We start from the raw sequence: 15,936 nt of genomic DNA, 5'->3' as shown, positions 1-15,936 counted from the left end.
TTCGAAGGTGCTTAAGTGGGCCTAGGGTGGTGCCTAATGGGTCAAGTGTATCTAAATGGGCCGAATGTGCCTAAGTGGGCCTAAGGTGGTGCCTAATAGGCCAAGTGTATCTAAATGGGCCTAAGGTAACTAAGTAGGCCTAAGGTGCCTAAGTGGACCTAAGGTGATGCCTAATGGTCCAAGTGTATCTAAATGGACGTAGGGTGCCTAAGTGGGTCTAGTGTCACAAGATGCTTCAAGTGAGCCTCCCCATGGGTTTATATAGAGCTTAGAAAGCTTTTGGAGACTCCTAGAGCCATCTACACTAAGCCATTGGTGGAAAGAGTGTGAAAGGTTTTAAAGATGCCTAGAGATGTTCACACATCTCTACACTATAGTGGAAGGTATGAGAGGAGTACAGGGCTTTCTAGAGAATTGTAGAGATCTCTTGTATATTCTTGTACATAAGTTTGTACATAGAATTATGTAGGGTGTTCTAGAATCTTCTTGATTTGTAAAGAACCCTCCAAGGTTCTAAAAAGTTCAAATGGTGCCTATAAGTAGGTGGGAGCCTCATTTGGCCAAGACACCACCCGAGAACCTAACCAACCAAGCAAGCGAGTTTCCAAGCATTGTATAGCTTTCTTTGAAAGTAATAAAACTTTCATTCTTTAAGAGTTGCCTACTACGCCTTCTAAAACTTCTGAGTCGCGAGAGTCTTAGCCTAGTAAGCTAAGCATTGGGGGTAAGGTTAACTTAGCAAGATCAAGTGTTTTAACTTGTCTAACTGCCACACCAACTTAGGATAAGACTAAATCCGTGACAAGTGGTATCAGAGCACGGCTACAAAGCAGGCATAGTAAAGGAAACATGTCGGGCTCTAACGTGGAGGAGACTAGCCAGCAAACCTGTGGGAGGGAAATCAAGCCTGCTGCACGGAATAGGGGTAGGAAGGATAAATCTCGCGATGCCATTGCCAACATGGAGGCAAGGTTAGCCAAAGTGGAGCTAGCCATGGCGGACACTCGGGAAGGGGTGGACTTGATCAAGCAAGGCTTGGAGAAGGGCTTAGAGGATCTAAGGGAGCATATCCAAGACCTTCGTGAGAGAATGCTAGTCTCACAAGTTTAGTCGGTGTCACACGAAGAGTTCATGTCCTTCCAAGAAAAGGTCTTAAGCATCCTTGCTAGCATGGAGTTAAGGATAGAGGCCTTAGCCACTCGAAATGAGTCTCGAGACCAGGAGGTTAGGCAGGAGTTGGCCATCTACAAGGCTGCTATGTCGGCACGGGTCATGGCCACCCAGGAGACATCTAGGGTGGAGGTATTGAAACCACAAGGGTTTAGTGGCAAGAAGGATGCCAAGGAGTTGGTGATTACTACTCAAAAACCACACATTTTAGATAATAATTCTCATGAGTTTCACATCTTTTGAGTAGTAATTATGCCTAAAACACTCAATTAACATGTTTTTGCCCTTATAAGAATTATTAACAAGTTTTATGAAGTTTTGGAGTCATTTCAATGTATGATTTTGATAAATTGGTGACAAAAGAGATGAATCAAATTGAAGAGAACAAATAGAGTTGATGATGATCCAAATGCACAATGAAAGAAGTAATGCAATTGGTTTGGATCGGGATTTGGAGTTGATTTGGAGGTAGTTGAAGTGGAATCAAGAGAAAGTAATGGAATAAATGACAAAAAGGAGTTGAAAAACTATGGTTTTCAATTTCGCATGAACATGCGAAAAATTCGCACAATAGTACGAAATGGACCAAAGGAGAATTTGGTTGCAGCTCAAAGGGGAAAAGTGAAAACTGATTTCACATAACCATGCGAAATGCTCCAGAAAGGCGAAAATGGTGCTAATGAATTTTCCACTTCGCACAATCGTGCGAAATTTCATTTTTTTTTTCCAGATTTCTTGGTGAGAAAGCCTTCGGAAAACCTCTTAGATGATTTCAAGTGTCCACTTGAGCTTAGCCTATAAATAGAAACCTGATTTACTCATTTGAAGGACTTTTAGACATTTTCTAATTGTATAATTTTCCAAATTTCCTCTCTTTAGAGAATTCTTTACTTTCCTTCATTTTTTTTCTCATTTTCTCGCTAGCTAAACATGCCTTGTGAGACCAAATCTCCAAGCATAAGTGGCTAAATCTCGTTTTTCTCGGAAGAGAGAGGATTTAGAGGCAAGATCTATGGTGAATTAGAGAAATGAGCTTGAATTCCAAAGGTAATTTGATCCAATTGATTGATTAATTGAAATTTGGGGATTTTTCTCTTCAAATTGTCTTGGATGATTAGTACATGCAAGCTAGGTAGATTCATCAAATTCTTAATGCTAGATTTGATGAGATTGAATAGTTGCATTGTGTGAATTATTGGAAGATAATTTAAAATGAATTGAATATATGATTGGAATTGATCTCTTGGATTAAATGACCTAATTTGAAGAGAAATTAGATCTAGACCTAAAGCTAAATCAAAAATCGGTTTAGATGAAAATTTAGGTTTTCAATCTAACTCGATGAAAATTAGATCTCAACATCTATTCACCATGGAAATTGTTTTCTAGAAAATTCTAACTCCGAGAATTTCATCTCCTATTAATTTTCTTTTATTTTACATTTTATTTTTCTTCTCAATTTTAGACCATTGTCAAATTGATTTTTCATCATGAATTTTCAAATCAATTTCACTTGATCACAATCATTTCTTATCCTCTCATTCAAGCCTTAATTACCGAGAATAATCCATCCTAGTGGACGACACCTAAAAACCACTATACTATGGTAGTTTGTACTAAAACCATTTTTGATCGGGTACAAGTTACTTTAGAATAGTGAATTAGGTTATAAATTTTGTTTTGATCCAATAAATGACGAAAAATCTGAGCGATCAGTTGGACAACTTCTTATGGCATATGGAGCGATACTTTGAGGCTATCGCACTAACTGATGATGTGGCTAAGGTAAGGACTGCAACCCTTTACCTTACTAACACATCTACTCTATGGTGGCATCGGAGGTTCGCCGATATGGAGAAAGGCATTTGCACCATAAAGATGTGGGAGGACTTTAAGAGGGAGATCAAGAGGCAGTTCTACCCCAAAGATGTGGCTTACCTGGCTAGGAAAAACATGAAGTGTCGCAAGAACACAAGCTCAATACGCGACTATGTCAAGGAATTCTCTTCACTCATACTTGAGATTCCTAACATGATTGAGAAGGAGTTTCTATTCAACTTCATGGATAACCTGTAAGGGTGGGTTGAGTAGGAATTAAGTAGCTGAGGAGTTCAAGACTTAGCGTTTGCTATGGCAGTAGCAGAGTCTTTAACGGATTACAAGAGGGAAGACTCCTCCAAGGTTGAGTCTTTGGAGGATAGTCACGCCACGGGTGGGGGAAACGAGGTTTCAATGGACCACAATGCTCCTAGAATGGGATCAGGCAAGACGCCTAACGTTCGGGAAGGAATAGGTAAGGCGGAAAGAAAGTAGTTTACGCCTAAAATCAAATGCTTCCTGTGTGACGGTCTTCATTGGGCACAGGATTGTCCAAAGAGGAAGGCGTTCAATGCCATGATCGAGGAGAGGGAGCAAGAACATGAAGCACATATGAGCTCGATGCAGCTACTAGGTGCCCTCCAAGTCAACCCAAAGCCTAGTACGCCTAAGACCTCCTTATTATCAGGGGTGCAAGTAAAGGAGGCAAAAGGGGAGCGAGCTGAGGTAGCCCGCACACACATGGACAAGGTCACCAAGGGAAAGGTGAACTCAATAGGTAAGAGGAAACAACATTCCAGGAACCGAAAGTGAAAGGGTTTGCATCCATCCGAGGCCTCACAGGAGAAGAAGGTGAAGAATATCCTAGTTGAACGGGTCACGAGGAGACAAGGGGTCCCTCTTGTGATAGAGTATCTAGTCCGATGGATAGGACTACCTAAGAGACAGGTAAGCTAGGAACATGCGGATGCCTTGAAAAGGTTCTAGAAACACATCAAGAGGTTTCAAGAAGAGGCAACGACAAGGACATCGATGGCATAGGTGGGGAAGAGTGTCACAGGATGCTTTAAGTGAGCCTCCCCATGGGTTTATATAGAGCCCATGAAGCTTTTGGAGACTCCTAGAGCCATCTACACTAAGCCATTTGTGGGAAAAGTGTGGAAGGTTCTAGAGATACCTAAAGATGTCCACACATCTCTACACTATGGTGGAAGGCATGAGAGGAGTCCAGGGCTTTCTAGAGATCTCTTGTATATTCTTGTACATAGTTTGTACATAGAATTATGTAGGGTGTTCTAGAATCTTCTTGATTTGTAAGGAACCCTCCAAGGTTCCAAAGAGTTCAAATGGTACCTATAAATAGGTGAGGGCCTCATTTGGCCAAGACACCACCCAAGAACCTAACCAACCAAGCAAGCGAGCTTCCAAACTTTGTATAGCTTCCTTTGAAAGTAATAAAGCTTCCATTCTTTAAGAGTTGCCTACTACGCCTTCTAAAACTTCCGAGTCGCGAGCGTCTTAACCTACCAAGCTAAGGATTGGGGGTAAGGCTGACTTAGCAAGATCAATTGTCTTGACTTGTCTAAGTGTCGCACGAGCTTAAGATAAGACTAAGTTCGTGACACTAGGGTGCCTAAGTAAGCCTAAGTCTAAATTAGGACTGCCAAAAGCCACTATGGGGTTAGATAAATCCCTCAGCCAAAGTCCTCAAGGTGGCTTAAAAAAAGATAGGTTATACGAGTAGTAATGGGCCACTAGGGAATTGTTGTAAAGTACCGAACAAATACCTAATAGGACATGTGCTATGAGGACAAAATGAAGGGTCTACATATATACAAGAATCATGATATTTCCATCCTAGGGCCAAAGTCCAAATCCATCCATTAACATAAATGGAGGTGTCTTTTCTCATAACCAGCTAGGCAGGGGAAGACCTTGACCAAAAGTGTGTTATGCAACTCCAAAGGCATGCAATAAGTTATGGAAACCTCAACTTGCATTGGACCTTCTCCTCCTCAGTTCTCCCAAGAAATTTCGAGTTATATATAAATTCCATAGTTTTTGTCATTATCGTTTGTTGTTTGAGAAGAGTACAAGTCACATAGAGTCTAATGTCTGTAGTCCAACTAAGAAAGGGCTTTTTCGGATGAAGACATTATGTGTTTTATATATTTAGTTTGCAATATTATACATATTGTAAATCCTCTTTAAAAAAATAGGGTTTAAGGCCCATAGATTCTGTAGAATAGTTGCAGTCTAGTTGAAGCATTGCAAATCCAATCAAATTAAACACCCAATGGAGAGAGATTTATGAATCATTGAAGGTGACTTGTAAATGTCAGTCTGGGTTACTCTTCACGTAGCACACCTTCATAGTTCTTTTTTCTCTAGGTTCCTTGTTCTCCAATAATCTCCATCCAAATGTGTCTATACTACTTGTCCTATGTTGGGAACAATATCCTCATTAGCACCTTTGTAGCAAAGTCATATGCACCGGTTGACCACAATCATGAAGCTTGCAAACCTAAGAATTGTGGGAGTGGCCCAAACATAAGCTACCCGTTTTATGAGTGCATTTGAGAGTGATTCTAGAAAGTGTTTCTTGTATATCTCATACTTGAATGATAAAAAAATTTAGGTGTTAAAAATATTAAAACACTTCCTAGAATCACTACCAAATGGGCTCTATATCTATGATACTGAAACACACTTCTATGGCTACCCAAGCTTTGGAATTTTTGTGAAGAAAATAAGCTTCTCTTTAGAATATCCAGAAGTGATTACTTCATTGAAGATATCTTTTATGAGATCCAATCATTTCGAAGTCAAGTCTTTCTAAGCAATGGAGAAGGAGAGTTGGAAACTCCTTCCACATGGGCTACCAGATACTTTTGGCCCATCCTGTAGAAAGTCTCTTTCCCAAGTCTTCTTGTATCTTATTTCCAAGTCAACTGCCGTGCTAAGCAGATAAAAGAGAGAAAACATTGTTTAAAGGGAGAGGAGGATTACCTTGTTTCTGTCGGTATGGTGCCAATGCTTTTGTTGTTGGATTGGGGATTTCGCATGGGTTCTGTTTCTTTTCTTGTTCTATTTCTTCTCTCTCATTCTGTGATTCTTTCCTCTGCTGAAGAAGAGGAAACTTGTCCACCCTTTGACTGTGGAAAACTGGGCTGGCTTCACTTTCCCTTCAACAACGAAACAAACCCAGAATGTGGTTTGTGCACAATAAAGGGATGTACTGAAGGGCTTCCATGGATCAAACTGGAAAGGGAAGGAAGATTTTTTGGGGTGAAAAACATCTCTCAGGCTGATACCATAGTAATTCAAGATGATTTGCTTAAAGAGCACTTGCAAGGCGGCATATGTGAATTCATTGATAACTTAACTCGTTTCCGTTCTCCTTCTGTTTCTTTCAAACCAGTACCCCCTCTAGCCGAACTAACCCTGTTCAAATGCCACCTTAATCACAATATTGATCTTACTACAGATCATACTTATACCGGTTGTCAAGACTACATCATCCACTATAATCATCCAAATCATACTTCCATTCCTCCACCTCTACCTCATAATCAACCAAACCATACTCCCACTCTTCCACCTCCACCTCCACTGGACTGTTCTATTATTCAGTATCCAATAAACATGAGTTTAGGAATGGACAACCTGGTTGCCCTGTTGACTTCTGATATCACTCTTGAAGTGCATCTGTCCCGTGAATGTCGGAAGTGTCACTCTAGTGGAGGCCAATGTCGAGATGACGAGGGAAAATTCCGGTGTGCACATACAGGTGCACAACATATATAACAATCTCTTTTCTTCTTCCTTTCCTCTGTTCTTTTTCATTTTTTTCCCCTTTATTTTCCTCGTTTGCATTTACATAACCCGCTGCTAGGTATGTGGCTTGAATTCCTCTCTTCTAACTGTAGGGCTCTGGTATGAGAAAATTGATGTTTGTGCAATGTAATCTATATTAGATTTGCAGAAACAGGTTTTGACTCTTCTTTTTATGAGTGTACTCTTTAATGTTCTAGAGAATACCAATATGATGTAGATTAATACAATATTTATTGTTTAAACTAACATTATTGTAATTTGTTATTTGTCTTGCAGGGAATGAAAAGCGACTGAAGCTAGCCCTAGGATTAGGTAATATACTTCTTTCACCATATTCTTGTAGATAAAAAAATATTTGTTCTCTGCATGTGTTTGGACACCAGCTGAAGCCGATTAATCCTTAATCTATTACACTTATAGCATTTGAAATGAGTTTATCTGTTAAATATAAGGAGTTTTTTCTTTAATTGGGGACTTCAATTATGATCATATTTCAATTTCTCGCCATCTTCTTTGTGATTAAACAATATAGAATCGATTTCCAATAAGATCTTTAAACATGATCTTGTTAACATCTTGTTAACTACTGATAGGTATGTAGCATGAATTCCTCTCTTCTAATTGTAGGGCTCTGGTATGAGAAAATTGATGTTTGTGCAATGTAATCTATATTAGATTTGCGGAAGCAGGTTTTGACTCTTCTTTTTATGAGTGTACTCTTTAATGTTCTGGAGAATACCAATATGATGTAGATTAATATAATGTTTATTGTTTAAACTAACATTGTTTCTATTTGTTACTGTTTAAACTAACATTGTTAGCATGTGGAAACTCCAATCAGAATTTTGGATATATTCTCTCAAAGTTATTTTAGAGATTTTATATTCAATGTCAAAATAATTTTGTTTGGATTTTGGATAAATCCCCAATGTTAATATAACATTTTTTTTCCTCCATTTGTTTTAATTAGTATGAGTCTGATGTTTGACTGTAGAATAGTGATTTAGAAATTAAAATAACTAAAGAAAAAAAATTATTTTAACATTGGAGTTTGTCTTATTAGGGAAATAATTCTCATCAACCATTATAATTCTAGTTTGTAATCCTAGTATGTGTAAGGGAGTTTGTCAATGGGGATGCAAGTAGGAAACTCCTCGGAAGACTTGGGTCAAAAAGTTCATTATTTCATCAGGTAACATATTTAATGCTCATTTTCCAAGTCCAATTCAATTATGATTTTGTAAACCAATTCTTTCTAAAAATCAGTCTTATTTTTTATTTAATATTATATTTCATTTCTTCTAATCACATTTCTTCTTTTGAGAGGTACATTGTCCATGACCCTATGATTTTTTTATCCAACCTTAGCCCTCTCAAATCTGAAAATCAACTAATTTCCAATGAGAGTGACATAAATCTTTTACGGCATACAACCACCATTATTTTAGGGACTTATTCCTAAATTATAAATTGACATTGATACATTTCAACAAAAACAAAATTATATTTGAATTTTGAATTTTTAAAAATAATTTTTTTATTCTCAAAAATTATGTTCAATTGACTTAATAAAGATAGTTTTATGATTTTTTTATTTATTATTTTCTTTCTTTTACAATTTTCTAATTGCATGTTTGATTTTTAAATATGTTTGCTTGACTTAATAAAATCAGTTTTATAAAATGTTATTTTTATTGTTTTTATTTTCATTTTTTTTTACAATTTTATAACTGTATATTTAATTTTTTTTTAACATAAAAAAATAGAGATATCTTGCTAAGAAACCATGGATCTCTTGCTCTAAAGCAAGATATATAATTATTTTGATGTTAAAAGAATGACCAAATGATTCAAAGATAAACTCGCGGAAGGAGGATATGGTGGTATTTATGAAGGAAAGTTGCTTGATGAATAAAACGATAGTAGTGAAAGGTCTTGAGTGATACAAAAGATAATGGAGAAGAATTTATCAATGAGATTGCAAGTATTGGTAGGACTTTCCATGTCAATATATAATAACTTATTGGCTTTTGCATCAAGTGACGAAGACAAGTTTTGATATATATGAATTCATCCCTAATAGATCTCTAGAGAAGATCATATATGCATGATGGAAATCATTCATAAACAAATGATCGATTGGGATGGGTAACCTTGTATAATATTGCTATCAACATGGATTGAGGACTAGAGTACTTAACAGTACTTGTCATTTGCCCTTATGATGTCAGGCTAGGCAAAACCAATAAAGAAAAAAATTCTCATCACCTAGGAAAAGGAGAGAGGGATTTGAATAGAGCTGCCAACCACTCAATCATATCTTTCAAATACAATTTTGATTTTATTTTTATTGTCCTAAGACAAAAAACCTTATAACATTCTTTTTAGTGAAGATTTTTGCCTAAAGATTTCAGATTTTGGGCTTGAAACTATGTACCAGAAAAAAGAGTATCACATCCAAGTTAGGTGCAAGAGGAACTACGGGATATATTGCTCCCGAGGTATTTTGTAGAGGTTTTGGGGTTGTCCCCCCAAAAATCCTGTGTATGGTTATGGAATGATTGTTTTAGAAACGGTTGGAGGAAGAAAGAGTATTGACATTGAAATTTATTGTACCAGTGAAATATATTTTCTACATTAGATATATATACAAGTGCTTTGAACTTGGATGCATGGCCTTATGAATGAAGAAGAAAGAACGACTGCAAGGAGAAGGAAGAGAATAGTGAGCTTATGGTGTATACAAACCAACCCCTTAACCGGCCACCAATGTGTCAAATATTGGATCTAAAAATTACATTGTTGTTATAAGTAGTGTTTCTATGATATCTATAAATATATGTCACAATTTTTTTCTTGTTATATTCCAAATTTCCCTAGATTTTAAGTTCTGAATAATGAATGATTGATTGATGATCCTCCAGGCCTTTTACATGACTGCCACTTCGTCACTAATCCCCTAGATCTGTTTCAGATTTTCTTATTTTCGCCTCCTGAAATAAATTCATAACTCTGGTCCCCTCTAAACTAAGTCCCTGGCTCCTCCACTGCCTTTTTTGCAAGTATCTATCGTATTGGATATTACCTTCACATGTATGAAAATATTGATGTTGCAACGGCGTGAATCTTGCTGTAGTCCACCCTGATTGGAAATCCTCTCAAGAAATCAAGATTACCCAACTGAATGTGAATGCACCCAGTCAATTAACTGATTGTGTGAAAAGATTAGCCGGAGGAAATGACAGTGAGTTGGTGCTGTAAGGTAATTCAGAAACTAAAAGGAAGTAAATCCATTTAGTTTTTAGTTTTTAAGCAAAGAGGAAAGTGAAGAATTTGGTAGACCCGTGTAATCAAAGAACTAGATTTTGTTTCAAAACAGAGACTAATCCAATACTCCAGCCGGCCCTATTAAAACAGCTGGATTGGACCCGCCCCGCAAAGAAGGCGTTCAGAGCCATTTTATAAGCAAGTCAAGTCAACCCCCTTGATTGTTTACCAGTAAGAAGTCTGAATGATATGCTGGGGACCATCGAATATTATGGTCCAAAAAGGCACAGGTCTTTCACACCCACCATCCATCCTCCCCATTATTTGCATCTGTATCCTAATGGTTCACGGCCTGTTCATGTTCTTCAAGGCATCCTCCCCTCCATTTATAATTTCAACCATTTTTGTTTTATTATTAGTCATAGAAAAATCACTATGCGTGGATCCATACTTCGAGACCTGCAGCCTGAGCAGAACCTGCGGTGGTTTAAATATAAGCTTCCCTTTTTATATTGAAGGCCTGCAAGACCCTATCTGTGGCTACTCTGGGTTCAACGTTTCCTGCCTCCATAGCACTACAATTCTCACCATATCCGAGAACCCTTACATCATCCACCAAATTTTCTACCAAAACCAGACTCTTCGAGTCTCAAACGCCTTAGGAAATGGCTGCCTTCCTTTGGGTCGCGACCTACTCCTTCCCAATGAAGAATTTGAGCTCGCTCATCCTGATGGCACCGACTTCTTTTTCTTTCTATCCAATTGTTCAGCTCCATTGCCTGATAATCTAGTACGCTACAAGATTAATTGTTCTGGCGATGATGGAGCAAGTCCGGTTCTGGCAATGTCTAACGGAGATTCAAACTGGGTTCTGGCGTCCGAGAAGTGCGGAAGAGAGGTAAAAGCGCCTTTTGAAGAGAAGGCAGATGATGGGAGTAATGAAATTGGGGAGGAATTGGTGAGAAGAGGGTTCATGCTGAAATGGAGAGCAAGCGACTGTAGCGTGTGCGAGGGGAGTGGTGGCAAGTGTGGGTATAATATCAGTGATTACCATTTCAAGTGCTTCTGCCCCGACCGTCCTCATGCTAAGCACTGTGTTTCTAGTAAGTTTCGCATCACTAGAAAATTTCAATGTGTCAATGAAAAAGGCGGTGTTGACATGGAGTTTAGAGTCACAAATATATGCACGTATAATATAATCTCTACTTTTCCTTTTCTAATTTCTCTCCTCTCAACATGCCTTGTCCACTTTTTGCATACGAATATCCTGCTGCATGTTATGCCCCATACCCCCTGTGAATTCTCTCTTCTAAAGGTAGATCCTGTGTCTATTCTATTATCTTCTTCAGGGATTTGAGAAAATGATATTTGTTTGATGAAAAAATTGATATTAGGATCACATGAGTAGATTTCAACTGTCTTTATGCACTTATCTTGTTAATATTTTTTTAAAAAAAATGCTAATTTACCCCATTTTAATCTTTTACTGTGTGAACTAATATTGTTGCTCTGTATGCAGGGAATGACAAGCGATGGAGGCTTGGACTCGGTCTAGGTAATAACCTAAGATACCTCTTTAACAAAATTTATTATGAACAGGGATATTCATTCTGATTGCATTTTGATGCCTCAATGACCTTGAATTATTATTATTATTATTATTATTTTAAAAAGCCTCCTCCAATAGTTTCATAACTTTGAATCCTTTAAAAATGATCATTTTTATTCATCCAAGTCTGCATTTTTCTGACTAGCAAATTTACACTGTGACTTTGGATTATTTAAATTAGTTTAGGTATCAGGGAATTTGCCAAATTAATGAAAAATTAGAATTTGTTCTTTTCTCTGGAAATGTAACAATCTTTAGTATTGAAAATATAAATATTTTCATGAAACTTGATAGTGTTTAATCAAAAGTTTATTAGCTTAAGGTTAAACATGTTTATGAGTTTGGAGTAAAATTTTGGAGGGTACCAAATTAGTGACGACTTTTTCCATAAGGGAAAACAAATATTTCTTGAAAAAGAAATCTGTTTGGAGTTAGAGTTTTGTGAATGCCTTTATGTCTTCCTACCATCAAATCAATTTATGTCCCTCCTTGAGCAAAATTCAGTCTCTGCCACCCCCACCTTAACTTTAGTCATAACCTACAACAGTATTTGCTTAACACTATCATCATTGAGTTGGATATTATGTTTGGACAATCTGTCCTTCTCAGTATTGTCTATGGAACCTTACAAACATCTACATTCATGTTACTAGAAACAACAGTGTTTTTTTATAAAAGTAATCTAAACTTTTTGAAAGATCAAGAGTTTGTTTGACATTGATTTTAAGAAGTATTTCTAACATTTTTAGACTTGGAAACAACTCTTTTGATAAAAAAATTTAGGTGTTAGAAAAGTTAATAACGCTTCCTAGAATTAATAGCAAACAGATTCTAAATAAGGTGGTTATTCCTCCATTATGTGACCTTAAATTCCTTCCTCTGATTACAGCTGTTCTCGGGGTTCTTTTAGGAGTAGTTTTCTTCTTCTTCTTCTTCTGGAGGAAATGGAGATCAACCAAACAAGCAAAGAACCATCCAAATATTGAGGCCTTCCTAAGAAACCATGGACCCCTGGCTCCGAAAAGATATCGTCATTCTGATGTTAAAAAGATGACCAACTCATTCAACAATAAAATCGGTGAAGGAGGATATGGTGATGTTTACAAAGGAAAGCTGCTTGATGGCCAAATGGTAGCAGTGAAGGTCTTGAATGAAACTAAAGGTAATGGAGAAGAATTTATCAATGAGGTTGCAAGCATCAGCAGGACTTCCCACATCAATATTGTCAGTCTTTGGGGCTTTTGCTTTGAGGGTCCAAAAAGAGCTTTGATTTATGAGTTTATGCCAAATGGATCTCTTGAGAAGTACATATGTAATGGAAACCATTCAAAGACAAATTGCCAATTGGGATGGGAAACATTGTATAAATTGCCAGTTGGCATAGCCCGAGGATTAGAGTACTTGCACCGTGGTTGTAATACACGAATTCTGCATTTTGACATAAAGCCTCATAACATTCTTCTCAGCGAAGATTTTTGCCCAAAGATCTCTGATTTTGGCTTGCTAAACCTTTGTACCAGGAAAGATAGTATCATATCCATGTTAGGCACAAGAGGGACTCCAGGATATATCGCTCCCGAGGTATTTTCTAGAGCTTTTGGTGGGGTTCCCACAGTCCGATGTTTACAGTTATGGAATGATGGTCTTAGATATGGTTGGAGGGAGAAAGATGTTGATGTGGAAGTAGTCACACTAGTGAAATATATTTTCCAGATTCCATATACAAGTGCATTGAAGAAGACGAAGATCTCGGACTGCCGGAGATTATGAATGGCGAGAGGGAGTGTACAAGGAAAATGATAATAGTGAGCTTGTGGTGCATACAAACAAGACCCTCAGATCGGCCACCAATGTGTCAAGTGCTGGACATGTTGGAAGGGAGCCTCCAATCGTTGCAAATCCCACCGAAGCCTTTCTTGTTTTCTCCTCCAAGATCACTGCAAGATTCATCAACAACAACAGTATCATGAATATCCCCTCCCCCTCCACATCCCCTCCCTCCCGTTTTTTTTTTTTTTTTTTTTTTTTATTACTGGTTTTTTAATTTAGATTCCCCTAATTGAAAGGAGAGCAAGAAAAAATTTGATGAATAAGGGATAATTGATGCTCTTCAATTCTTGTAGATGAATAATGTGTTAAATGCTGGGTTCATGTAGATGAATTAGTAATGATGTGGGAGTAGAGTGAATCCCCCGTTATCTACTTATTTGACTGGGCGGACCCTTTCAAGAAATCAAAACTAATTCATCTCGATCAATTCTCAAAGAAATATTTGCAGTAAACAAGTTAGAATTACCGTTCAAAGTTCTCTGCCTGCGCACGGAAACTAAGAGACAGCAGAAAAGAAAATTTTCTGTTATTTTGCTACTCCACTTAACTCTGGTGGTTGGACTCACTTTATTGACGGGAAATTTATCTTCTAAGTCCTCACAAACAACAAATAATTAATCCAAGAATTAATCGTTTCCACAGACTGTTGAGAGATCAAGCATAGCTCTAGGACTCCGAAGGTATAGACTTCATAATCCAATTGGTATACCCTCTGTTTGGTTCCTGAGAATATGAGTATAATTCTAAATGCAGTTTGCAGGGGAGAGAGATCATGGATTGCTTAATTGATCTTGGTAAAGTTCATAAAACCAGAGGACTTCAATTCCTCCTGTTGCTCATAAGGCATCATTTGACATCTTTCCTTTGTTGAAACTACTACATTCAAGGCCCCATGTGTTGAATCCTTTTTGTTAGATTCTGACCACAATATTGCCTTTTTCTACTTTCTCAGCTCCTTGAAGCTACCAGTGATTGAAAATTTAAAAGAAAATGTCCCCAAAGAAAAGACTATTTGATGTATTAATGCATATGCATTACATATCCACGAAGGGGTGATTTGAACTTCTGTTTGAATTTTCTGGCCATTTGATTGTTTGGGAACTCAGTCTTTTAAGATTCTGAATTTTAGTAAGTTCTTATAGACTCACAGTCACGTTTCCAAAAATTTTAGTGGGTTGGTGTGCATTCATTAGTTGCCCATCTGAGAAGTATTAATATTGAAATTCAGGATTAATATTGGTTGAAATTCCAGTTTGAACAAGTTTGTGTTGCATCAAGCTGAAATTTTTGAACAACCATACAATTCTTCTAGAGAAGCCCACGTGTATCAAGATAACATTTCAACGGAGATACAATAAAAATTTCACAAGCAGGAGGGGAAGATGGGCAATAGAAGTTTGAAAAACAGGACGGGCAAGTTCCTCAGTTTGGCTTGGTTGGGTTGGAAACAGGATGAGAGAGAGTTCCAAACATCCAATCCATCCATATTGTGTAAAGACCATAGTTATGGCGGTTTGACAAATGATGTATTACATGATAACCCCCTCCCATTAGCGGCCACATCTTCTCATCAATGCAGTCATGAATATTTGCAGACCATATGGCCCCCAAGAATACAACAGTGAGGTGAGTTGTGAAATGGGTTGGCACCAGGAAGATTGCTATCTCATGGGGCCCTCCCTGAGCTATACCGTCCAAAGGATGAAGAGCCAAGCCTGACACCAAAGGATGTATTCATCAGAATATATAGAAAAATATATCTCCACTTTGGTGTTCCATATTTTGACACAAGGACAAGGAATCTTTGATTTAAAAATTTTGATTCCATGTATTAGGTCTATCACAGAAGCAAATACCAAGTATTTTTCTTTAACCCATGCCGAGTGGACAGGCTGAGATCAATTTTCCCCCGAGGGGTCAGGAAAGCTAAAATGCAATGTAACTAGGAAGACCTCCAACAGGCAAAAGTAGCTAGGAGTATCTTGTTATGTATGTTGTCAAAGTCGACAGAAGAATCAAGTAACCACCATTGGCCTGCTCATCTATAGTCCGAAGCAGTAGAATTTGCTTGGCTTAAACTTATTATTATTAAAAGACACCCAGAAGTAGTAGGAAGAAATTTACCTGCAAAAGGAGAAATTTTGTGCTGCTTGTTGTAGCTGTGATGCTGTGCATGAAGATACTTGTACAGGGGTTTGATGTCATGCAACTTTCTGTGAGCCCAATATGTTAGGAACTCCACAACAGCAATATACACCATGAAGATACTTGTACAGGGGTTTGATGTCATGCAACTTTCTGTGAGCCCAATATGTTAGGAACTCCACAACAGCAATATACGCCATGATGTACACGAAGTAGGCAAACCAGCCAACTTCACTTATTCTTGAAAAGCACTTTGTCCA

The 15,936-nt window shown here is 37.7% G+C and overlaps 1 protein-coding gene and 1 pseudogene across 5 annotated transcripts in view; one reads left to right on the top strand and one right to left on the bottom strand.

The window, feature by feature from the left end:
• Nucleotides 1-5,996: 5,996 nt before the first annotated feature.
• Nucleotides 5,997-13,964, top strand: LOC117917450 (annotated as a pseudogene).
• A 756-nt stretch (nt 13,965-14,720) lies between these two features.
• The window catches only part of LOC117917505 (delta(7)-sterol-C5(6)-desaturase-like), a 7,326-nt gene continuing 6,110 nt past the window's right edge, over nt 14,721-15,936 (bottom strand). For 4 of the 5 annotated variants that reach the window (XM_034833819.1, XM_034833825.1, XM_034833805.1 and 1 more), the window contains 3 exons: nt 15,789-15,936; nt 15,656-15,703; nt 14,721-15,246 (listed from right to left, as the gene is read on the bottom strand). The exon at nt 15,789-15,936 is cut by the window's right edge. In XM_034833819.1, coding sequence (XP_034689710.1) covers nt 14,954-15,246; nt 15,656-15,703; nt 15,789-15,936 — 489 coding nt within the window. In that variant the 3' untranslated portion in view covers nt 14,721-14,953. Of the gene's footprint in view, nt 15,247-15,655; nt 15,745-15,788 lie in introns of all 5 variants that reach the window. The other variant, XM_034833835.1, reaches the window with a different exon arrangement.

This window comes from Vitis riparia, chromosome 1 (assembly GCF_004353265.1).
Source record: "Vitis riparia cultivar Riparia Gloire de Montpellier isolate 1030 chromosome 1, EGFV_Vit.rip_1.0, whole genome shotgun sequence".
Classification (NCBI taxonomy): domain Eukaryota; kingdom Viridiplantae; phylum Streptophyta; class Magnoliopsida; order Vitales; family Vitaceae; genus Vitis; species Vitis riparia.
Note: the sequence above shows the minus strand (reverse complement) of the source record. Positions and strands in the feature narration are given on the sequence as shown.